Raw genomic sequence first — 25,722 nt, 5'->3', positions numbered from 1 at the left:
TAATTTCGATGTTAAACATAGAAATGCCACAGGGTATATACTTTGTGGAAATGCATAAAAAATGCTTACAGCTTTAACAACAGTGCTAAAAGCACTAAGTTGACAACTGTGAATGTGCTCAATTTAAGAAGTGTTGCCAACTCATACGATATTGTTTAAAAATCAATAATCGCAAATTATTTAGTGCCGGCTCACACGGGGAAATTTTTTTCGGAAACCTTTTAATTATGTGTGTGTGAAAGAAAGAGAAAAAAATATCAACCATACACAACATCGAAAATTTCCTGTGTGAACCGCCACTTACTAGTAAATCAATAATTTAAAACAAATTTAGCGGGAAAGTGTATTCTTCTTATTCTAGCGATTTGTTTCGTTTTGCCATAACTAAGACCTGGTCCACACTAGGAAACTTTTTCTTAATTATTTTTTGCAGTTTCTTTAATGTCCACATATAGAAACTACGTATCATGCAATAAGCATGATTTGTTGTTGTACGATTGAAAAGAATAAGTGCCGGTCCACCCTAGGAAACTCTTTTTGGGAAACTTTTGATTTAGCGTGAGATAGAAAGAGAAAGAATATCATTCATCTCTCTCGTGGAAACTTGGCTTGTTTTGATAGACCTGGTTCACACTAGGAACATTTTTTTGGGAAATTTTTGATTTTCGTGTGTAAGAAAAAGAAATATCAACCATCTCTTTCTCTCACACACAAAATCAAAAGTTTCTCAACAAAAGTTTCCCAGTGTGTATTATTCTTATTCGCAAAACAACAAATCAATGCAATTAAGACCTGGTTCACACAGGGAAATTTTTTTTGGAAACTTTTGATTTTTGTGTGTGAGAGAAAGAAAATAAAAATTTACATATTACCTATTTTTTTTACTTTTTTCGTATTTTGTTTGTTTTATAATAACAAAAAAATTTGTGTTGAAACTATCCGCTCGTTATCTAGACAGCACATAAATAAGCAAATTATTTAACTTAATTGAAATTATTTCGATTTTCTCGACGATTTCGGCTTTTCCGACTTTACGATTTTTTTTCGACTTTTCGATTTTTTCCGACTTTATTTTTTTCAACAATAAGTCTATTATGCGAAAGTCGATTTATAGAATCTTATTTATAAGACTTTTAACAAGTTCCTTCTCAGTTGTTTGTATTTTTTAATAATCTAGCAACTCTTTAAAGTAATATGTTCAATTGCTCGAATGTCAATTTATTTATAATTCGTTAATTACTCGGATTTTGTATTAAAAGTTGGCAACGCAAACCAAAAATATATAAATAAAAGAGTAGTAATTACTTTTAATAATTTTTTCGGATCTGGTAGCTTTCTTGTTGGAATTTTCATACCAGAAATCAGAAAAAAGTGAAGTAACAAAAGACGAAGAAAAAATAAATAAATTTTTGTGTGATATTTTTTGCTATAAGCATTTAATTAATCAGACATAAAAGACGGCTAGGAAAATATAAAACGTATAAAACGTAAAAGAATTCTTTCATCAATGACATTATGGCCGCGGAGCAGCGAATTTTAAAACAAGATGGTTACTTGGATGTAGGCTCTATGAGTAGAGGTGGTCTTGTATCCATGGAAAGCGGTACGGATGTCAAATCGCACGCATCGAGCACAAGTTCCATAAATGATGGGAGAGCAGTTCAGACAACCAGTATAGTTTATCATCCCAATCTAAATGTTATACTTGTGTTCGATAGTATCAATCAAATCAAAGTTCTCGATGTGCACTCCGGTGTCATATTGCAGACTTATCATCTTGGAAATGGTAAATTTGATGCAAAAACTTAATCTATTGATTGTTTAATGCATACAAAGGCATTGAATACAAATTGTGTTTGTGAGTCATAATGGTGTTGTTCTTACTGTTTTGTGAGACGAATACAACTTGTGTGATCACTATCGCATTTACAAGTCAAGTATTCTTTATTCTGTTATACAAATATGTACAATTTATATCAATAGTGTAAAATTTCATTTTTGCATGCACAGTAAACTATTTTTTTCCAAATTCTTTCCGTATCCGCCAAAATCAAAATATCATTACATTTTATTTACATAAATGCATAAGTGCATGCATGTATAGTTATTTAGGTTCATTGTTAGTAGTTTATGTTAGTTTAACTTGTATTGTTGTTCTACATACCCTGGCACCAACTCTACTTATTTTAAATACATTAAAAGCCAACTTTTTTATCGACTAGTTATTGTTGATACATTGTTAATTTTTAATGGACCCAACTGACTTTGTTAACATGGTTATATCCTATGACGCAGTCAATTGCCCGACTCTGCATGTCTTTTCAACTAACTTCAAGTCAGATATTTAAAAAGTTAATTTAGAGTTTACGACGATTTTTTTTATAATTATGCAAAACTATTAAAAAATAGAGAACTCTGAATAAAAAAAAATTCTGTGTTTATTATATATTGAAGCTATATATCGGCTCAAGTTTTTTAGATCCACCTTTTTAAGTGTTGGAAAGTTTGTGTCAAATTGCCTCCTGCGGGGATCTAATATAAATTAAAAAATTTAGAAATACAGTTTGTTACCTATTTTAATATAATAATACAATATTTAGAGACCGAGTTTTATAATATTCTACCTTTTTATAATTCAATTGCCCTATTTACTGATTCCAGTTTCAACATGTTTTCAAAAAAATCATAGAATTTTTAGGTAATTCTGCGTTGTAGTTAAATTATAGTCAGTCTGCAAAAGTTAACAAATAAAATTTATAATAATAATAGAGAAACAAGGAAAAAATTTTTGGGTAATTTCTACATTACATGTTAGTTAGCTTGTTTCTGACAATACTGGCCATATAATTGTAATAGATTTGTGCAAAATTTTTTGGGTTTGAACATATTTTTATTTTTTAACTACTTATGTTCAAAATTGGTATATTAATGATGTTAATAAATAAGTGTCAATAATGTATAACATTATTGATTTTCAAAGTGTTGGATTTCAAATTAGCAATTAATAGTTTTTGGCCACTTTTTATATTATTTTTATAATGCTTATCTTATTCCGAATTTAAATCAATGATATAAATATGAAAAAATGTAATTATTTACAAGATTTTTGCAAAAAGTATGATATATTCAGATACCATTGTAATTTTTAAATTTACGGTGATAGGTATGTATATCTTTTTTGAAAGTTAAAACAAATTGGTGAATAAAGATCATATTTCAAGAAAGTATATAAAATAATTTATTCATTTATTTTATTAAATTTTATTAATTTAAATTATATTAAAAGTTTGTGAAAATAATATCGAGTGTCTTGTCACGTTATTGCTGCAAGTCCTCCAATTGTAAATTATTGTATTAATTGTATATATTACTAGGGTGTGAATATTCGAATAAAGAATTAAAAGAAAATATATGTATGGAAAGCAAAAATGTTCAACTCTATTTGATTCACAATTCGCATAATTTATTCATTTTTAATTAGTCTTTATTTCATCACTATATTTTTTTCTTCTTTCTCGAAAGATACAAACAAAAAAATACATGGTTATTTTATGCCATTGCAAGAAAAGATTATCATAACAGATGGTCATGTTATCGGTTTTCGGGGAGACTACAATGGAGTCTTACTATTAGATACAGTTTTACAAACACCAATTCCACATAATGATGACCCAATACGAATTGAAATGCTACTGTCAGAAGCTGTATTATTTCAAACATGTCTTAAAGAATTAGAAGAAGACCTTGAGTGCCCTAACGATTTGTTAAATGAGCTAATGGAAAAAATTAAAAATGCCCAATCGAACTCGAAAAAGGGTATCAAAGCTCAAAGGGTACGTATATATAATTACATATAACATAAACAATTTTTATAATAAATTATTTTATCCTAATCGATTTTTTTTAGTGGAATACAATTTGTCTACAAGTTCCATATTCTAGCCTTAAATTGGTGGCTAACAATTTGGTTATAATGCTCAAACGTCTCGAAAGACATGTACCGGCACTGGCCATTGCATCGGCAATTAATGAACGTTTGACGGATTTGCTTGCTGGCGCACGTTTACGTGACATCAATTGGCATTGTAATAATTTTCAGCGTGTTCTCATGCACTCGGAGGCGGTGCGTAGGCAAACATTTGAAAAATGGCCCCATATGGACTACAAATGGGCTCTGCCTGATCAGATGGCTCAAGCTGGTTTCTATCATCAGCCCTCGTCATCAGGAGAGGACAGAGCTATGTGTTTTACTTGTAATGTGTGCCTGGTTTGCTGGGAAAAAACTGATGAACCCTGGAGTGAACATGAACGCCATTCGCCAATGTGTCCATTTGTCAAAGGTGAATACACCCAAAATGTCCCTTTAGCTGTTACATATGCTACAAATCCCGGAGTATTGGTTCCTGGCACACAAGGATTCGATGTAATTTCAAACAGTGACTACGCTAATGTATTGTGCACCAGTTGCACCCAAACTGGAGATATAACAATTTGGAGCATTGAACGGCACCTAAAGCAGTTGCACTCTTTTAATATCGCTTCTTTAATGAAGGACATTCTGTGCTGTAATAACAACAGTAGTGACAGTACTTCAGAGTGTTCAGAAAGTTCATATGAATGGGTTCGTGTTACATCAATTTGTGCCTTGCCAAATGCCAGAGCACAAAGCAAAATATTCTCTATGAATTCCGCACAAGCAGGCTCTAGCAGTTTAGGCTCTGCAGCCACTACTGCGGGAACTTTACTTCCGCCATCAATATCACCTTGTACATCAACCTCAACTATTCGTGCTGGGGTCGTAGGATCTAAGATCATTTTGGGCCTAAGTACAAAAAAAACCACAGGCGAACACATGTTGCTGATGGTAATTTTAAAAATAGTTGAAAGTGATCACCCAAATGAAAATTTAAAAATTAAAAATGAAAGTTCGATTGAGAATGCTACTGCAACAATTTCTGGTGATAATAATGATACAGCAGCATCTAATAATCTAAAAGGTATGATATTATCAATTTTGTTTCAATATATTTTCAGATATTAGTATTAGTGCTTTCTTGCACCTTCTAACCTTAACACTTTTAAAATAATTAATATTATCCAAAAATCTAACGGGTTTAAATACATATACATATTGTAAATATGTATGTATGAACATGAACGTGATATTCATTTTTAAAAACAAGTTTAATGTCTGACGGTTACATATATTTAATATACATATTCGAAAAAGGATTAAGTTTTCTGTCAGACAAACAACCAAATTTTGAATTATTTGATTTACACCAACAGTGATTATTTTGTAAACAGTAATAACAGTACAATCATTCAAAATGTATAACTTTAAATTTAGGTACACACGTTAATTTAAACTGTTAATGTTGTATAAGTGATGATTTGGCCATTTTAATATTGTTACATAAAAATTAAATTAAATAAAAAACATAACGCACCAAAAAATATGTTTTACCATTTGCTATCCGTATAACCAAGGTTGATATCACGTATAATATATTGTCCAAAAATTCCATTCAGGTATCGTTATTTTGTTTTAAAAAACATTTGCCTTACGATAAAACAAATATTAAACTTACAGCAATTTATAAATTTAATATACTTCCATACTTCCATAGGGACCTGCATAGAACTGGACTTAACAATTATTCACTATTTAGCCTCTGATATGAAATATAATTTCATTGATGCAAAATGTTAAAATTATTTTATTAATTTAATTTCATTTTATTTAATCGAGTCCTTAAGGGCTATATATGATTAATGTAGTATAATTTTATAAATTATAAACATTCATTAAATTTCTAAATGAACAGGATAAAAATCATGATACATGATTCTTAAGTCCTATTATTTACCCAATTTTACACTTTTCAATCGATTTCCAGCACGGGTTTTCACTATCCGATTAGGATAAAATTTTACACCAGTTAGTTTTAGAACCTTATGCAAAAATAAAAAAAAAATAAGACCCATCTACGCAAAATCGATATTTTTGGAGATCTCTAAATGACATATTTTACTGATGTTTTTAGGTGAAAGCGACACATCGCATGCCAAAGAAGTGTCATTGATGAAAACATTTAATAAACATGGCGAGAAATCACATTCATTAGTATTTGAGAAATATGCCGATGGTTTCGATAGCAACGGTTTTGCAAATGATATAATGGCACCACCAAAACCAGATGTTAATGCAGTAATGCCCGGTGGTAAATCAGATTCACCAATGGAATACAATGATGCTTATCTGGAAGCGGAATTTAAAAAGATGGCTGATCAATTTGTTGATTTAAGCAGTCTTTTCGACTACGATTACGGCCAGCCTCTAGATAGTAGTTCGTTAGCTGGTGATGAGGGCGGTGGAGGTGGTGGAGGAGCTGGTAACGTTGGCCCAAGTGCTGGTACCGATGACGTGGAAATGGATACCAGTTACTTTAAAGAAAACCTTCTTTCTGCAGCTAAAGCAGCCCAAAAGAATAAAAATATAAATAAAAACTTTAACAGCAAAACAACCAATTCACCAAACCCGGAGACTGGAGGAATTTCCAAGGTTAACTATAGTGAAGATATTGACTGCATTGTCGAGAGCTGCACAATTCTAAAGCGTATGAATGCCTTAAATGATGGAAATTTACCAAATGGAAGTGAAGAACTTGTGGAAATATCAGATATTATTCCAACAAATAGTAATTGTAGTCAGTTATTGGTTAAATTATTAAAGACAAAAGCATCAAAGGTAGCAACGACTAGCAAGATAATAATGGCTAATGTATCTACTGATGCTGATAGTGACAATGATGGAGAAGATGATGAAAATAACGAGGAGAGTAATAATGAATATAAGAGAAGTCATTCTCGTACTATGGCTAAAAAATCAGTTGGTGGTCAGTTGTTGCTCTTTGATTGCATTGATGGTGCAATTCCCAATGAACATAAAAAAGCTATAACATTCAGTAGAGCAAAGTGCCCTAAAGATATCTGTATTTTGCCAAATTTTCAGTACCTGGGCGATGTTTCTCAATCGGCCATTGACGAATGCAACAATGGTGAATGTTCTGGTGCATTTTCTGTGGTTTGTGCTGATGGCAGTATCGAATTATTTTCATTGAGTAACTTTCAACGTATCAGCAGCATAAAAGAGGAACAGCACCATTTTATTGCCGTTACATATTGTCGCAGTTTGGAACGTTTATGTTGTTGTACTCAGGATGGGGCTTTGATTTTTTATTCTCTTAATGATTCGGATGAGTCAGGAGACGAAATGATTGACATGGAAGAGGAAAGCTGTACTGGCATTACGTCAAACGAAAGCTGCGCTGAACTTTGTGTAACCGATGGAGGTAATTCGAATCCACAACATGGAACCAATGTATCATCTATAGTCGATGAAGATTTAGCACAATCTAATTCCGTACAATTCCCATTTTACACAAATATAAAAATTGACTGTGGATCTAACCAAACCTCAAATTCTGGAGGAGGAGTGCCAGCATCGCCATCTCCATCGTCTATGACTGTTAACCCAGCGGCCTCAAATTTACTGGCTTATCGTTGTGGAGATCTGACATTAGATGATTTGCGATCATTATATGCTCTTACTCTTTTTGACGAAAAGTCAATACCATACACAGCCGAAGTACCCAGTTGTTGGAACAACTTAGTGCAAGCTCAAAAGCAACGAAAACAATCGCAGCATACTTGGCGTCTACACAATGATGCGTAAGAATAATATTTTGAAAAAAAAACGATTATGTTACGTCTCTCAAATATAACTTGTTTTGTTAAATGTTTTGCATTATATTTTGAATACAACAAGTGATTAAAAAATATACAATTTGCCTTATATACATATATACAAATATGTCCAAAAAATAGACATATTTCAGACTAAACCAAAAGTACCGAATTTCCTATTCAAGGATCTTATTTGTTCCCGTTAAAAAATAATAATTTTATTTTTTAAATTAATAAAACATTTTTTTAAGTATCGCTCACGAATAATCAAAAAATTTTGCGAAACACGACAAAAATACAAGCTATAACTGAGAGTATAACAAAAAAAAAAAAAGTTTAAAAATGTATATTTTTTTCTATTAGAACGACATGGGATGAGCATATAATCGAAATAAATTTGTTGCAACCTGCGACTTTGGGGCACATTGATTTAAAGTTTTCGTTATATCAACCTTGCCACAATCCGGCAGCAATACAAGTAACACTTTTGAAGCAGAATACCAGTGGATTCGGCTACAGAATGAAGGGTCCACACTCCAGTTTTAAGCATCAGTCTATGGAAGATGGCGGAAATACGGATATTCCTTCCAGTAGCAGTAATAATAATGACGGTATTAAAATATAAACTTTGTATTTTTTCGTTCATTAATGTTGATAAATATTTGAATTTTTTAGGCAACAATGAAAATCCAGTTTTAAATGAAGAGTTCTTACAGACGCACAATGCTGAAATTTTAGCTGGTCCAATAGAACTTTCATCGTGTATAGATTTGTGTGATCAAGGTGGCACAGTTATTTTAACATCGCCAAAACTTTACAAAACTCGTACTAGAAATTTCCTGTTGCATATCAAAACGATGGCAGATCCTTCAAAAGAAGGTCAGTGTAAGACGCGCGGTAAGTTTCAATTCGTTTGAAAGTAGGAATGTATAATCTTTATTATAAACTAACGAAATAAAATTGTAGGATGTGACTGGTTACATGAAATTTCGATATACGTGCGGGGTGTTAAACCACAAGTGCAAATTCCAAACGAGCGTTTACAACGTATTGCTATGTTGGAAAGCAATCAATTACTAGATATTCTTTTCAAAGTCATCAGTAAAGCGGAGTCCTCGACATTGGAAAAAAATTATGCACTCGATATTCTAATATGGATTTGTTGTATTCGCTTAAAAAGATTCCGTTCCCCGAAATCAGAGCGATGTAAAGGCCAACCAGTATTGGCACAACAGCTAGAGTGCATCAGTCTTACTGAGAAATATTTGGAAAACATACTACGTTACTGTATTATTCACAGCAGCCGCAGTATGGCACACAAATGCGTCAAATTAATTCTAGTTTTAACAGAGTAAGTCTCATGTCTTATAAAATAATTGAGTGAATGTTAGATGTAATAATTTACGGTTTTTTTTTCTTTCAGCGGTTTTTGCAATTTACCATTAACCATTAAACCGTCTTCGAAGTTAGATACCGCATTAAGGGATGCCATCTATAAGACATTCAATGAACTTCCATTGGCTAAACATGCTAGTGTTGTTCGTTGGTATGTGATGCTGGCATGTATTACTTCGTCTAACAAAACCTATAATAGTATATCGGAAATGTGTGTGAAGCTACTAATGGATATTTCAGAGGAAATCAACAGAAGATGGGATCCTTATGGTGCCCTCATCGGAACAAGGTTCGTTGGAATAAAACTATGTTTAAACGAGATTTTACTTTGGTTATTGCTTTAGGTTTGGTTTGTATGGCTTTCCTTTTGAGCCGGACATTTTTGATTACGATTTGCCGAATGTCAACAAAAACAACGTTAATTTTACGTCAACATTAATGAATATTATACGTAATAATGCCGGCCTTGTCCAGGCAGCAGGAATAGACATAAAGAAATTATGTTCAATAGGTATGTATTTGGGTGTAATTATTGAAATAATGAAAATTATATACCATAATCATATTTTTAAGATGGCGTTGATTTTAGAACTTTTCCACACTTGATTAAGTGTAAAAGTGTAAGTAATCAATTGCGTGGTCTACTGGAAGTCGAACAGCTCCACTTTACTTGTGCTGCAACCTCAGAATCAACCCGAATTGATAATATGGATACAGTTTCCGCAAACACTAGCTCCAGCAATGTTAATATGGATGATCTTTTAATTGCTCCAATGGTGGCAGAAGCAGTTGATCAAATATATTCAAAGTCTGACAAGGTAAGTAAAATTAATTAATTAAATTCTGAAACAATTTCAATTTTTTCTAACACAATATAAGATGAATGATATCCTTAACAACGTTAAAAATAATGTCAATAATATTGTCGATAAGATCAAATTAGAAAAGAAATTGGATGTCAACGAAAGCTTTGTTTTAAAGCCGAATGGAATAGGACGTAAGTATAAAATTATGAGCAAATATTGGCTAATGCTTTCATTAAAAAAATAAAAAATACTTGCAGCTATTGATTCGGATCAGTGTGTTGAAACGGGTATATCAAATAAAAGTGAACCTATGAATGAAGAGAAGGTTAAATTAAAGACATTGCCAAAGATCAAGTTTATTTGTGAGTATATAGATCAACAATTGGGAGGACCAGAAAAAACATCAAAAGATGGCAATGCAAATGAAAAAGAAAATAAAGTACGTGTGCCTTCGGGAAGCACTGCTAATGGAGGAGTCTGTGGCGAAAATGCTTCCGCTAATGCTCCAAATATTTTCACGTGGCACAAATTGTTATCTCCACCACCAAAACAAATGGTTGTCATTGATCGAATGCACTCGGGAGCGAGGCGTTTTGTTGTACTTGACTTTGGCTCACCCATTCTTTTAACAGATCTTATAATACCAGCATGTGACGAGTTGGCTTCTCTGCACATCGATATTTGGTGCTTTGATGAAGAGACAGACTGTGTTCGTTTGGTGGTAGCTCCCGATATCGGAACAAAGACTTTAGTTTTAAGTGATTTGTTGCCGCCACCAATTTGTCGTTATATGAAAATTACAATAATGGGACGCGTCGGTATGTCATCAACAAAATGTAAAATTCCACTCGGTTCGTTTTTTGGACATATAGTAGTTTTGGAATCGGATGGCTATGGTGATATTCTTCTAGATTATGTTAATAGCCAGTCTCAGAATATTCCAGCTCAAATAAAGGCCTTACAATCGTTACACGAAGATGTTCATTGCCGTTATAGCCTAGCAAGCTGCAAGCTGTTGGACCTGCTAACACCGCTTCTAAATGCAGACGTATCAAATGTAGCCCACATGCAGGCATTTATTAACAAACAACGTACTGAAGACGATACATCTTACAACTTGGAGAGCGGAAAAATTACATCTATATATGAGGTGTGTAATGAAATTATTTTTTTATTAACAAAATGAAACAGCGTTTCATTATTTCTTAAAATTAAAAATTCAACAAATATTTCTCTAAATTAAATGTTTTATTAGGAATGCATAGTGCTTCAGCATGAAATTAATGTTATACGGAATGTTATTATCAGACTAGAATCTTCCATTAAGGTTAATAACTCATATACTTCAATGGATCCATCACAAGCATTACGCATGTCATCACGGGACAAATTGCGAGTTCTTGGGCAGGCTTTGATAGAAATTCTATTAAACTTTTCCATAGAGTTTAGCTTTAAGGTATGTACAAGCAAACATTATCGTTAAAATGATTAAGAATAATTAAAAGTTTTAACTAAATTATTTTTAGGATATGTTAACTATGCAACAGTTATTCACAGCCGATGTAGCAAATATGCTATTCAATTCGTTTGTTGTTTATGGAGACGCTCACATTCAATTGGCAACATGTTCTTTGCTAGTTCGCATGTGCTGCGTTCAAAATTGGTGGGGTGATTTTCTCACAAATATATTTTGTAACTTATTTTCTTCACAGAACAGCAAAATATTTCCACAGGATCGGTAATATATCACTTTTTATTATGGTTTTGTGTAAATGAAATAACAAAAATGAGTTTTCTTTAGTATATTCTTCCTACTGACTTATTTGGGAAGACGAAGTATTTCTATGGGAAATTGTCGGTCTATAGTAATTGATTCTGTGTTGAAAACATTGGCCAAGCTGTTGGCTCCAATTTCTCCTCGATATCAAGAAGCCACTGGGGGAGGCTTTAGTATGCCCGGCAATGAATCTGACACTAGCAACTTGTGTTCTAAATCCGATTTGCAACTAATAACATGGCTGCTCTTATTCCTTTCAGTTTGTCTGGATGATCGCAAAGATAAATGTATAAATGTTTTTAGTTATAGTGGGTTAAATTATTACGATAAACTATGTAATATCTTCTTTTATAGCCGCTAATAGATGGGATTTTATGAGCTGTGAAACAGACTTTGCTAAAACTCGTGGTCAATCTTCGAACAGTTCGGGAAAGCAATTGCGCTGTTTTAAAAAGAGAATTATCCAGCAAAATAAATACAGCGTTCAACCATACACTGATTGGGGCAAGAAAATCTATATGATACAGAATGAAGTAAGTAAGAATGAATGTTGAAAAAGGCAAGAAGCATTAATATTTAATGTTGTTTTACTTTCTATAGCATCCTGGTATTTTCATGGAACTTACTGGTAAACCAAAGTCATCAAGCAAAACTAACAAAAATACTATATTACCAAAACTTCCAAAAGACGTTAACCAGGAATCTGAAAATAATTTCGATAAAGGTCTCAAGAACATTCGTCTTAATAATATTATGATTGTCATACGAGGTTTAATTGCGCTGCTTCTTGAAATGGATTTCACGTGCAATATGGACCAATTTTTGCTTACATGCAAAGTGAGTAGGATGTGATGATGAAGATCTATCATAAAACGTTATTTTATAATATCCTAACTTATCGTTTCTTTGGTTGAAAGGTAATTGCACGTCTCGTGTCGGCATGTAGACCTGCGGTTCAGTTATCAAAGATCATAACTGTAAATCAATTAGAACACCTGATTCGTATGGCTGTGTGGAATGATCAACAGCAACCATGGGCTGTTCATGCTATTACTTGCTTATTACAGGTTGGTTCTTTTCTAGTTCGCTGTATTTGGAAACATTTTTCTTATTTTAGTTTTATATGTGCTATTTATAAAGGACTTGTTGGATGCAGATAGGCATTTTAAAGATAACGATGCTACTCCCACAAATGATGGTATACGTCCATTGGACAGTATTCAGGAAACAAAAGATTTATTTGCAGCATATACATGTAAGTTGTAAATTATTTATTACTCAGCAAAGAGTTACATGACAGGGATATTGTTTAATCAGGTGTGCAAGTGATGACGAAGTGGTTTGATTTAGGTGAAACATGCCTGATTTGAAAACGATGTTTAATTGGATCAAGCTATTTGTTTTGTATCACAGCAAAAAAGTGAGATAAAAGAAGTAGAATTTTCACCACAAATGACATACTTGAAGTACTTCCAATGTTGGTGAAAAACCTATGAATTTTACATTAGCGTGTTGTTCATTTTTGACAACTATAAACTACATCTAATCTTATTCATAGATGCAATAAAAATCCGATATTTAAATGTCAAAAGTAAACCGAATTCGTTCAATGACATGCTTAGGTTAATTTCATTGGTTTTTCACCAAAGTTTGATGTACTTCGAATATGTTATTTGTAGTGACTTTTCTACATCCCTTTCCTCACATTTAACTAGGTTTTCATTTGTAAGGAAATATTTGGTTTATAAAAGCGAAAAATATATAATCGCATTTTTAAATGTGATTAAGATGTCGTTTGTAAAGTATGACATCAATTATTGGTTTTTCACCAAAGTTTGATGTACTTCGAAAATGTTATTTGTAATGACTTTTCTACATCTCTTTTCTCACTTTTAACTGGGGTTTCATTTGTAAGGAAATATTTGATTTATAAAAGTGAATAATATATAATCGCATTTTTTATTAAGATGTAGTTTGTAAATATGACATCAACTATTTTTTGCTGGGTAATATTCAAAATTATTTCTAATAACATATACATACATACGTACATACATACATACATACATACATACATACATACATACATACAGATCATTCATCACTAAATATTTACATTTAAAATTCTAGCGTTGTACATGCCACAATCTGGGTCTACACAAACATCAAGCAACGATATGCAATATTCGGATGGTGAGTACTACACATTATTTAGTATGGTTTGAAATAAAAAATTTACTAAAATTAAGTTTTGCATGTATGTATTATAATGAAATGTTAATCTATACAAGCAAAATACTGCTTTTTGAACCATATATATGTATATATAATACAATTCTTCATCAAATTTCATTGCCATGTGATTGTAGGAGTGAAATACCCATATTTACCGTCACTAATTGAATGTGAAGATACTGAGTTCGACGAGATTTTAAACGACATTGATATTATTGAGCGAAACAAAGCAGTGCCAAAGAAAGATAACAATAACATGAATAAAAATACCGTTAACTACTTTTGTAAATCGATATCAAGTGCAATGGACTCACGCTTAGATATCGGCCTTGATTTAAATGTTGAAACGGACTTACGACGCATTACTATGGTCTCATCTCTGGATATGTACTCATCATTGCCTCAAATAGCAGCGAGTGAATTCAAAACTGCCTCGCCAGAAGTTGCCGTTTGGCCCGACTATGTTACTGATATTTGGTCTGGTCCAGAATACAATTGTGGCGTAAATACGTACAACATGTTTAAAAGCGTCTTTGATTGCATACTTGCTGACTTGCATTTAGAAGTATGATTACGATTTACATAATGTAACATGCCGTGCGTAATTTTAATTTATTTTCAGGAAACTTGGGTGCATCTGGAACAAGTTTTGCAGATGTGGTTAACTCTAAATAGTGAGCTTGCTGATAAGTCATACAATTCTGGTATCTCAAACAGCGAAGTCCCAAAAATACCATTTGGCGCAAATGCTATTCAAGGACTTTTATTAGCTTTGGCTTGGTACAATGATGTAAAACTCCGTACATGGTGCTTGGGTTTCCAGTGTCTCCTGTTAGCGTGCAACTCTCAAACATTTTGTCAGGAGGAGGAAGATCGTACTCGTATAAATGAAGTCATTATTAACGATGAGAACTTTGAGAAAATGTTGCTAAGATTTTTCTCCGGCTATGGCATGAGCTCAGTTATTATCACTAATCGATGTGTAATTATTTAATGCTTAAAATTATATATATACATTATGATTGTTTATTATTAAAATATTTGTTGATTTCGATTTGTCTAGGCTGGACCTACAATATGTAAACATTTGCATGAACTTTTACATTGGCTACATCGAAAAGGCGAGTCTGCTGATGGTGTCATATCCTGCAAACGAAAACTTAAAGATACACTTTTACATGTGATTCTCCAACTAGTTCAACCTGGTGGAGCAATAAGCAATCAATTAGGTCCAATAGATGCACAAAGCCAATTAGTGCGTGACTTATTAATAATGCCTAATGATAAGGCGGATCTAAATATTTCATTGAATATTATAGAGTGTGTTTGTGAGTATTAATTTATAATAAATTTAAAGTAAAAATTACTAAGTCTACATCTCAATCTTTATAGCATTTTTGGTCTTTAACAATATTTCTAATGGCGATAAAATCCAGTGTCAACGAACATCCGATACCAACAATGCCAGTAATTCATTTAGTAGTTTGTTTGCCAATGTTTTAGGATCCGACCACACTAAGCAAAATTGTCCGATATCTGATAATTCTCTTATTATAAGCCTACTTAAACTTTGCTCATCTTTGATACAAACAGAACTGCCACGACAACTAACAGTAAGAACAATTTTTAATAAATTTATAAATAAATTTACTATTTTTAAGCAGAAGTATGAACATTAGAGATTCGAGGAAAAGTCTTTTCGATTTTGGGTCCTAAAAATTTCACAATTTTGAGTTCATTACGAGAAAAATAATTCGTAACTTTTAAGACCCATTTCGAAGAGATTGCAGAGAATTTATTTGAACATATTGTACGGAGATCAAAAAAATTGTTTTTTTTTTTAATTTGGTGTTCAGTACATTAAAACGCATCTTTTGAGAGGTATTCCTTTAAAAAGTGATTCACTGGACATCCTAATGTACATACATATGTAATTAAATAGTTAATTGCGTGCTAAATATTAAAATTTTAGGATGTCGCCATTCCTGAAGAGGAAGAACTTACGAACATTTGCCAAACTGACGAAACTAAAGCTGAACAATTAAATATTGACGGCCATCGTGTTAAGACGCCATGTATAGCTGATACAGGTATTCTATTTAATATAAAAATTTTGCGATTTGAATTTAAAATAGTTATTTTTACTTTTTCAGTTCTGCGTCATTTTCCAACTATGAAGCGTTTATTAGGTTCTTTATCTCATTGTTCAAGTACATCATTTACCCTAATGGTGTCATCTGCTCTATACAGTGTTAAGCCAGCAGATTCAACATTTTTGCTGGACGAACCACAAACTACGGCTGATGCAGTTTTTAACATGCTTATAACTTTGTGTGAAAAAGCGTCAAATTCCCGTTTAATTGTAGCTCCCATATGCCAATATTTGGAAGCGTGTATGTATTTATAATACTTCCTTAAATATACTAAACTAAAACTAAATTTTAGATTGAATTACATACAAATTAAAGATTTGTCATATGTATAATGTATTTGTCTACGAGAATCAAATCCCATAGTTTACAAAAGTCACATTATTTAAATTTGTGTTTGTCTTTTAAGGTACATCTCAGCGTATATCACTACCACGTTTGCATTTGTCTGAACCATTGTTGTGGTACATATCTAAAGTCCTTGAAGTTTCATCAGCTGTACAAATATTTACGCAGTTGGGAGGCATTGAAATTATATGTAAAAATTTAGTGAGACTAAACAAAATTCTAATAAATGTTCAGCCCGGTTTGGTAAGTAATTCACATATTACGTTTTATTTTAATGTATAATTTGAACCCTTTATGTTTTATAGATTTCAATGATAATGCAGCATATGACAAGAAATACGAAAGTTAAGTTGGTTACGCAAGCGTGTTCGAATGGAAATGGAAAGAAATCATCGAGTTCAAGTCAAAATCATCGGTTCTTGCAAGATGGTTTAATCAATTTTGCCCCATTCTGCACAATTTCGGCCGAAAATGATACTGCTCAATCGGCAGATATTCTTATTATGAATCCCGTGGCATCACATCGACGACCACGTACACCAGCTTGGAGCTACATGTTTTATCCCAATGAATCACATGCAGATCTCACAATAACTTTACCCACGGCTATTTTGTTACGTGAGGTACAACTTCAACCTCATGCTCCTACACTGGCTTCATGTCCTTCTGCTGTAGCATTAGAAATTTCAAGAGATTTTGGCTTAGGGCCGGTCCCTGTCGGGCCTCCTTTGACAACAACTGGAATGACTTGTATTCGCTTAAAGTTATCTAAACCAGAGATAGCTACTAGTATTGTCCTGAGACTATATAGGTATGATTAAATAATCTCTATATATTTACATAAAACGTACATAAAAAAAAATTGGTTAATCAATTCCTTTTTTTAACTGATTGTCGATAAATGTTGTTTTTGATTAAAGGCCCAAAGATAGTTCCAGTATTGGATTAACACAAATTGCAGTCTTAGGCAATACCATATTTGCGTCGCAAACAAATAACTCGAGCATTGCCACGAGTTCAAATTGTAATAGTTCAGCATTGGCTTTTGATCATGCCATTGATGACGATTCATTTGCAAAGACAAGTGTAGGATGGGTACGTATTTTATCACGGTGCTATAGTGCAGCATCTATGGTGCCTAGTGAATCTAAATTGGCGGCTGATGTTATTGGAGCATCCGCTGCTTATCCCGGATTTTTAGATGCTTGTTGCTCGTTGATGAATATTATGCCTATGATCCCAAATGCAGCGGTACAAAATCTTGAATGTGTATTACTAAAATTAGGAGCATATAGTCGGGAACTTTGTCTTTCGCTAATACGGACTTTATTATGGGGAACTACTCCACAAAGTAAGTTTTAATAACATGGAAAACTTTTTTTTAAATTTATTTGCTTATAACTGATTTCATTTTGGCTTTTCAGTATATAAACTTTCGAATGAGAGTATTTGCGACTTGTTGTATGAACTGTGTACCAACAAAGATGAATATGTGGTAGATAAAATTCTGGTTCTTTTAGAATGGATTGAAAAATTAAAAATGAACTACAGTAGTAATAACAGTGGGCGGTGTAATAATCCTCAGAGCGGTTTCGTAAAGTGTATTGCCTCTATTCTTTGGTATGTTTATGCAGAGAATTATGTCGTTAATTTTGCTGAGCACATTTCTCAAAATGTGTTTGATGCTTGCATGCATTGGATTGATAGGCTAGAGCACGAAGAGCCATTGAAAATTGCATTCGATTCATTACTATGTTCACTTTCCTATATTCAACCCAAATTTTTCACTCATCTGTTGACAAGGCTTAATGTCACCTTAGCACAATCTGACCTCGATTTAGACATGTCGGGAGACAGAAACGATGAATGTGGTTTGACAGATGACAATAAAGAGGTTAGCGGAAGAGTTTGGTATGCGAATGTGGCTGCAGATAACTTGACAACATTATTTGGACGTCCTACATATTTAGCAACCATTGCTATGGCATGTCAATCCCCAAATGCCGTTTTTCTATTAGTTGATTCTGGTCTTCCCAAACTATTAGCATATGCCTTATACGAGTATTGTTCTTCTCTGCTCACGGAAGAAAGTGTGCACCAAACATTTAAATACGACCAAATGCAATTTACGACACAGCGTACTTCGTCGAATGCTACGACATCCTCTTCTTGTATGACTGATGCAGACAAAGTAGCTGGGGATCAAATGGATGTTACACAAACAGATAGTAACATGGAATCTAATAAGTCACAACTGATGACATTTGATCTAGTATCAAAAATACTTGATTTCTTTTCTGAGTGCTGTTCGGAGGGACATATGCGTGACTGGTTGGGTACTCAACAAGGCTCTATATTTTGGAAACCGTTGTTAAAACTTCTTTGTAATCACCGACCTATAAATTTCGTTCCGACTACGCCAATCATTAGTAGAGAGCCAACGCAACAAGCATTTATACGTGTAGAACGTGCTACAATAAATTTCTTTGCGAGAGTCACCGCCTGTCATCCCAATAATCAAAATATATTAACAATGCTATTAATTGAAGTCATAAGAGAACCATCCGTATCGCTAGGACTTAATGTAATGGAGACCAGTTCAAAACAAACCATTTCTGGATTTACTCGCCAACTTGTTCTACAATTGCTGCTAGAAAATGAGCGCATTCAGATTTCTGTACGCAGCAAACAACCACTACAGAAAAAAGATCCATTCACACCGTTTTTACCAATGACTGCGAATATCCCATCCACAACATTACCCAATAATTTTACTTCACCAAGCAGCGTTTCAATGTCATTGGTCAATCATCATCCAGCAAAACGTATTAGCAATCATCATTTGCTTTTCTCCGTTAGCGCGAATACGAAATGCCAAGAAATTATTCAGAATTGCCTATCGGGTAAGTTGTTGATATTATAATACTATTTGCAGAAAATACGGAAACAATATTGTTTCTCACTATTTCATTGAAAAACTACTAACAGATTCAAGTCATTCAGATAACTATTGAATCGATTTACATTCAATTTGATATAACGGCATTCAAAGCAAACTACATACAGGAAATAAAAAGTTCAAAATGGACCCAATATAGACACTTTTAAGGCATTATAGTTGATGTATTGCCCCCATATATATAGTGAACGTTACATATAGAGGGAGCTATGTCCAATTGTGGTGGTGGAGGATATAAAAGATTGATTATAAAATATTACAAATACCTAGATTATTGTGATTCATACGCCTTCAAAGAATCTTATTTCTTAATTTGTTGATGATTTCGTGTATGTTTTTTGTTAAAATAATCAGACAAGTCTCGTATTCCAAATAGGTTGAAAATTTGTAAACAAGAAGACACTTAATGACAATGCGAAATTTCCCAGCAAAAAATGGTGCCTACTTGGAAGCAGATTTGTAAGGCAGAGAGCTACTATGATAAGCATTCTATGAAAATAGGCGGTGTAATTCTAACACATATGTAAGAATGCTACTCTCTCTCTCTAAAACTTCAAAACTTAATCGCGAAAATTCGTTAAAGTATTTTTTATCACTAAACGTTCACCCGGTTCATGTCTAATGATCTTTTTTTTTTGTATAATTCGATGTATTTTTAAAAAAGGTTTTGTAGATTATGTCCACTAATTCTTTTTAAGTTATATTCATAACTATCACCAGTGAAATTTTTGAATATACGGTTTTTGCACTATGGGTCAGAGAGTGATGCTATGACAACGGGTCTAATTGAAACTAATTATGTCTCTCAATTTATTATAAGGAGGAAAATTTGTGTCATATTCTATATCGCCGTTACAAATATTAAGAAATAAATAAAATTGCATTGGAAAAATAATGCATTATAATATATATATCAAAAAAACTTCTAATATTATGGAAATTGTCTTTAACGATAATTAAGAAAATTTAATTATCTATAGAAACTGTAATATTATCAAAACACGAACGATTCTTAATAAGAGAAATATTGGTTTTGTAGGCTTTGATCTCCAATATCTTACTTAGCTCACACTATATTGACTTTAAGTTATGTGGCAATTTTCGTTTACCTATTCCTGTACTATATGTATAGTTTTTTTCTTAATCCGTGCTTGTTTTGTACCATTTAAATTCATTATTATTGTTAAAAATAGCTTACATTAATTTTTTACCTCCGATGAATTCAGAAATCCGACCAATCGACGGCAGTTGTAATGTAGCAAACGCTACACATTGTGACTTGCTTAAACATGACGATGCAGATAAAAATCAGAATGATCCTTACAAAGATATCTCAATTAATTTCAATGGATTGGAAAATGGCATGGAGTTTTTGAGTGTGGCAGCTGGAGTAACAGCCAAAGATAAACGCATTAAAGATGCTAAGAATCAAGTTGCGGCCGCCAGTAAGGATAACAAAGATATAATATCCAATTTTTCAAGTAAATACTACAAATTTATCAAACTGAAATGTATGTTTGCTATAAATATATCCAATTTTATAGAGCTTGTTACATTTGAGGATTTCCTCACACAACCGAATTCATCATCGAGTGTGGCGAATTCTGGTGGACAATTGTTTCTTCGAGATTATCCTGATATATATATTAGTGGTGATACTACAATTTCGCAGTTGTTGGCCACTCTACAAAAGAAAGGACATTCCTTATCCAACCCATGCATCATTCTTGATATGGTTTGTAACACAACATTTTTAAGTGAAATACTTTTTATTTAATTGGTATAAACAAATTCAAACAATAAATAAATGATATTTATATTTATAATAAAAATAATACTAATCTTCTATTCCATATCTACAGGTGACTGGCAAGGGGGCCAATTTGGACATTCTAGATGAGACTTCTTATATAAAGACGTCGTCTGTAGAGCCTTTGCCATCACCCTTGCAGCGTTTCTCCACTAGAGGTGGCCTATCCTTATTAGCTCAGTATTTGCCAACCGTTTATCCAGATATTAGTTCACGTAAACACCAAAATACGGCCCCAGAGAAGGAAAAAAGTCCACCAATGAATGATTGGGTTAAACTGGAACCAAATGATGATATCTACGAGGACCTTGAGGATCCTTTGTCTGAGCCAACTGCCAAACAAGCCACTATAACTTCAGTGCCCCAACATTCACTTGCCGCATTTGGACTCTTCTTACGTCTACCCGCCTATTCAGATGTTCTCTTACGAGACAAGTTGAGAGCGCAGTGTCTTCTTCGACTTGTATTGGGAGTAACGGGAGATGGAGAAGGAAGTTAGTTTGTAAAAGTGATAAACATAAATACAGAGATAAAAAATTATTCTCTATTTTTAGATGACATTTATAGTCTGTCACTGGCGCCTTCATTGCCGACATTGCCGTTTGAAGTTTTCCGACAACTGTTAGATAGTTCACCCTTGACCACGGATGACGGCATGCTCCTAAGGCGCATGGTAATTGAAGTTGGAGCAATGCATTTAGTTTTGAATTGTTTAAGTATATTTACGCATCATTCGCCTATATACCCATTAAGCCATTCTCAAAACGAGGTAAATAACCGATCTATTAGGTAAATTGTGTTTTTAATTATAGCAAAATTAATATATAAATGGTAGATCTCAAATAGTGGAGCGAAAACTTCACTGAATATTATTGAGGATTCTTCTCTACCCACATCAGACGACAAAGGTCACATGTATTGGGCAAAAGGCACTGGATTTGGTACAGGATCGACAACACAGTCGTGGAATGTTGAACAGGCTTTATTACGTCAAAAAAGCGAAGAAGAACATGTAACAGTTCTACTGCAGGTTTGTTTATTTGTTTTTATTTTTTAATTTTTAATATTACCCCTTTTTTGACTTATTGAAAAGGTTCTTGCAAGTTATATTAATCCGGGTGATTATATTCCAACTGACGATGAAATGCCATATCATGAAATTGCTGATCTATCGGACGAACTCCCAAGTGAGTTTTCATCACTGCTTAAACAGTCGTGTCTCATTCCAGCGCTCAGTTCCTATTTGCGAAATGATTCCGTACTCGATATAACCCGACACATTCCTCTTTATCGTGCCATACTTCAGCTATTGAGAGCAATATCACTTTCGCACGAACTGGTTTCATTGCTTCAGCCTCAGAATTCAGGCGAAAGTTCACCATCCATAGCGGAACTATTATCGAATATGAGGACTTGTGTTGACACGTATGCAAAGCGCTTAAAGTAAGTTATAATTATATGTTTATTGCAGTTTAATAAAAAGTAATGTTCTCATTGATTTATGATTTTTAGATTAAATAAGAAATCGAACATCAAAGGACAAACTCAACAGGTGACTGTTAATCTTGATGATGGAGACGATGAGGGTTTGGCACTTCTTATACCCGATATTCAAGAGACGACTGTTTTAGTTCAGAAAACCACAAAAAGGACAGATCAGCAGTTACAAAATCAATTGTCATTAACTAATGAAGCGGGTATTAACAATGACATTGAACGAATACCACAGAGTAAATCTATTGAGGAACGCTACTTAGAAGTAATGAAAAAATTACAATTTGATACATTTGATATGATTGTCGAAGCTGAAAACAATGGATATCGTTTCGTTGTTTCGCACCATTTTGAGAAAATGGTTCGAATGGCTGGAGATCGTTATCACCCTTCGCGAGTCAAGCGATTGGCCCAAGAGGCGGTGACTCTTTCTACAAGTTTGCCTCTGTCTTATAGCAGTTCCGTTTTCGTTCGCTGTGATACAGATCGTCTTGATGTTATGAAAGTAAGTATTCGATTTAAATACATCCACTATTTAAAAACTCTTCATATTGTAGGTGCTTATAACGGGACCTGCGGACACGCCATACGCTAATGGATGCTTTGAATTTGACGTCTTCTTCCCACCAGATTATCCAAATTTGCCAATGCTTATTAATCTTGAAACAACAGGCCGTCATTCTGTACGCTTCAACCCTAATCTTTACAATGATGGCAAAGTTTGTTTATCCGTTCTAAATACATGGCACGGTCGTCCAGAAGAAAAGTGGAATGCTCAAACTTCTAGTTTTCTCCAAGTGCTTGTTTCAATACAATCACTGATTCTTGTTCCTGAGCCATATTTTAATGAGCCAGGATTTGAGCGCAGTCGGGGTACACCGAGCGGGACACATTCGTCACGTGAATACAATAGCAATATCTATCAAGCCTGTGTGCGTTGGGCTATGTTGGAACAAATACGTAATCCTAGTCCTTGTTTTAAAGATGTACGTACTATTTAGGATGACATTTTAATGATATAATTGCACAGAGTTAAAACTATTTTAATTTCAGGTTATACATACACATTTTTGGCTTAAACGAAATGAAATTTGCGCCCAAATAGAAAACTGGATTGAAGAGCTTTGTAAGACTCAGTATAATGAACGCAGCAGTCGAACAATTTCATTTAATTCAATGGTTTTAAGACGTCAATATCGCCACCTACGCGAAGAACTGGCCAAACTTAAAGTCCCAGAGGGATTAAGTGATTTGGATGCTCCATTTAATCCTAACGTCACCTTACCGGTAATGAATGAAAGTAGCAACACAAATAACAACAGCGGCACAATTTCAGTAACGAAAACTAATTCTGAAACGACTACTGCCGTTAATACAATTGCAACAGCCACAATAGCTGGATCCAATGGCAATGTGGCAACGGAATCGACTCAATTGCCTGGTGCATTCGGAAGTATATCTTCGGAAACCAATGTTCACACAGAAAAAGATGTGCAGTCCTTAAATACTACGCATTTAGCACCCCTAGAGATTAATACTAATCAGCCCTTCATTAATTGCACCATTGAAGATGACAACGATGGATCACCAGTTATTCTTCCACAGGCGACAATACCGCCAACTGTCAACGCTAAAATAGTCACCGTCGATGAACCAACGTTATCAAACAATAATGAAGGTGGCGAAGGTGACGAGGAAGATGCAGACGATATAATAGCGACGGAAGGCGACGAATTGGACGTCAGTGACTACAAATGTAACACCGTTGATGAACTAATGGAGCAATTATTTTTTGATAGTTCCGAAAATGCTATGCATTACGACGATTAAAATAAAACATAGACCTGTATATTATAATTTCTGCCTTCTTTTTCGTGCTTCAACAATGTTAAGGAACCAGATTCATACAAAACACACGTATTAATTCATACTGTTGCTCTTAGGTTTTTTGTGTGCGCGTTTTTTTAATTATATTTAATTTTTTGTATGGAAAAAAATAATGTTGCAACAATATGCATAATTTAAAATAAAAATACAAATATATAAAACAAGAACTAAAATGTGAATTATAATAATTGACCGAAGATGGTATGATTAAGATAAATAAAATAGAGTTTTCCATCAATTATCATTTCTGTTTAAATATTTTTTTTTAGTAAAATGTAACATAGATTTGAGGTCAAAATTGTTTTTTTTTGCAAAAAGTTACATGACAAAGATGCAGTTTAATTTAGAGGTACAAGTGATGACGAAGTAGTTCAATTTAGTATCATTACCGATCAACAATGCTAGAATAACATGAAGTAGTTTCATGTTAACATCCGATTGGGGATGTTTGAAAAAATGTTTAATTTCATTCATAGGGACTTTGAAAATCTATAAGAGGTTGAAATTTATTTTAATTCAATTTGTAACAGATTGTATGCAAAAAAAGTTCGTTCCGAAGGATTCTAACATTTAATAAATCGAAAACTTTAAAAATTTGAACTTAAAACAGAATTGTGAAATGACTTCTTTTACAATTTTGAGTTGCGCAACGATCAAAAAAAAAAAAAAAAAAATCCAACATAAAACGGAATCGTAAGAAAAATAATAAGCAATTACATTTCATTTCCATGCTTTAACATTGTGTGTATTCTGCATTATGCCGTGACGTTGCCTCGAATCGAAATGCAGAATATCAAAATTGAACAAGGGAAAAAATTTCGATTCGAATTGAAATTCAGAATAAGGGTGAATATCATTATTAGAAGTTGATCCGAGCGAAAAAGATATTTTTGACCCACCCTAATATAAATAGCAATATCGTTGTTATATACTCATGCTTTTGTATATAATACATAATCATCGCGGTGATTGGTAATTATTTTGGTATGTTTTTATTTTTTAAACTTTGTTGTTTAAAGGAATCGAGATTTTTTGTTTTATTGATCTATTAATTTAATGACGTTATAGCGATGCCGCCCAATGTCGATGCCAACGCCAATTCATACGATGAT

The 25,722-nt window shown here is 33.3% G+C and overlaps 1 protein-coding gene across 1 annotated transcript; it reads left to right on the top strand.

Moving 5' to 3' along the window:
- Positions 1 to 1,341: 1,341 nt before the first annotated feature.
- LOC111690528 (baculoviral IAP repeat-containing protein 6) lies at positions 1,342 to 24,848 on the top strand. Its single transcript, XM_023453029.2, has 39 exons — positions 1,342 to 1,786; positions 3,523 to 3,833; positions 3,908 to 4,997; positions 6,048 to 7,734; positions 8,113 to 8,360; positions 8,425 to 8,646; positions 8,716 to 9,100; positions 9,173 to 9,433; positions 9,489 to 9,655; positions 9,718 to 9,962; positions 10,024 to 10,141; positions 10,208 to 11,100; positions 11,206 to 11,406; positions 11,477 to 11,688; positions 11,752 to 12,014; positions 12,082 to 12,260; positions 12,328 to 12,564; positions 12,645 to 12,794; positions 12,868 to 12,982; positions 13,858 to 13,920; positions 14,097 to 14,527; positions 14,585 to 14,944; positions 15,026 to 15,290; positions 15,355 to 15,575; positions 15,935 to 16,052; positions 16,116 to 16,355; positions 16,522 to 16,703; positions 16,766 to 17,271; positions 17,381 to 17,811; positions 17,885 to 19,363; positions 20,646 to 20,900; positions 20,964 to 21,154; positions 21,282 to 21,723; positions 21,784 to 21,998; positions 22,065 to 22,259; positions 22,323 to 22,672; positions 22,742 to 23,228; positions 23,281 to 23,709; positions 23,777 to 24,848. The coding sequence occupies exons 1-39, from the start codon at positions 1,516 to 1,518 to the stop codon at positions 24,551 to 24,553; spliced, it is 14,892 nt and encodes a 4,963-aa protein (XP_023308797.2). The 5' UTR covers positions 1,342 to 1,515; the 3' UTR covers positions 24,554 to 24,848.
- Positions 24,849 to 25,722: the final 874 nt, after the last annotated feature.

Source organism: Lucilia cuprina, chromosome 4, assembly GCF_022045245.1.
Source record: "Lucilia cuprina isolate Lc7/37 chromosome 4, ASM2204524v1, whole genome shotgun sequence".
Classification (NCBI taxonomy): domain Eukaryota; kingdom Metazoa; phylum Arthropoda; class Insecta; order Diptera; family Calliphoridae; genus Lucilia; species Lucilia cuprina.
This window is presented reverse-complemented; position numbering and strand designations above follow the sequence as displayed.

What these genes read in the sequence shown, in the direction of transcription:
- LOC111690528 (XM_023453029.2), top strand. Translation starts at nt 1,516, where the DNA reads ATGGCCGCGGAGCAGCGAATTTTAAAACAAGATGGTTACTTGGATGTA. An exon ending in AGGGTATCAAAGCTCAAAGG is followed by an intron (nt 3,834 to 3,907) that starts GTACGTATATAT and finishes GATTTTTTTTAG; the next exon opens with TGGAATACAATTTGTCTACA. An exon ending in GAATATTATAGAGTGTGTTT is followed by an intron (nt 15,291 to 15,354) that starts GTGAGTATTAAT and finishes CAATCTTTATAG; the next exon opens with CATTTTTGGTCTTTAACAAT.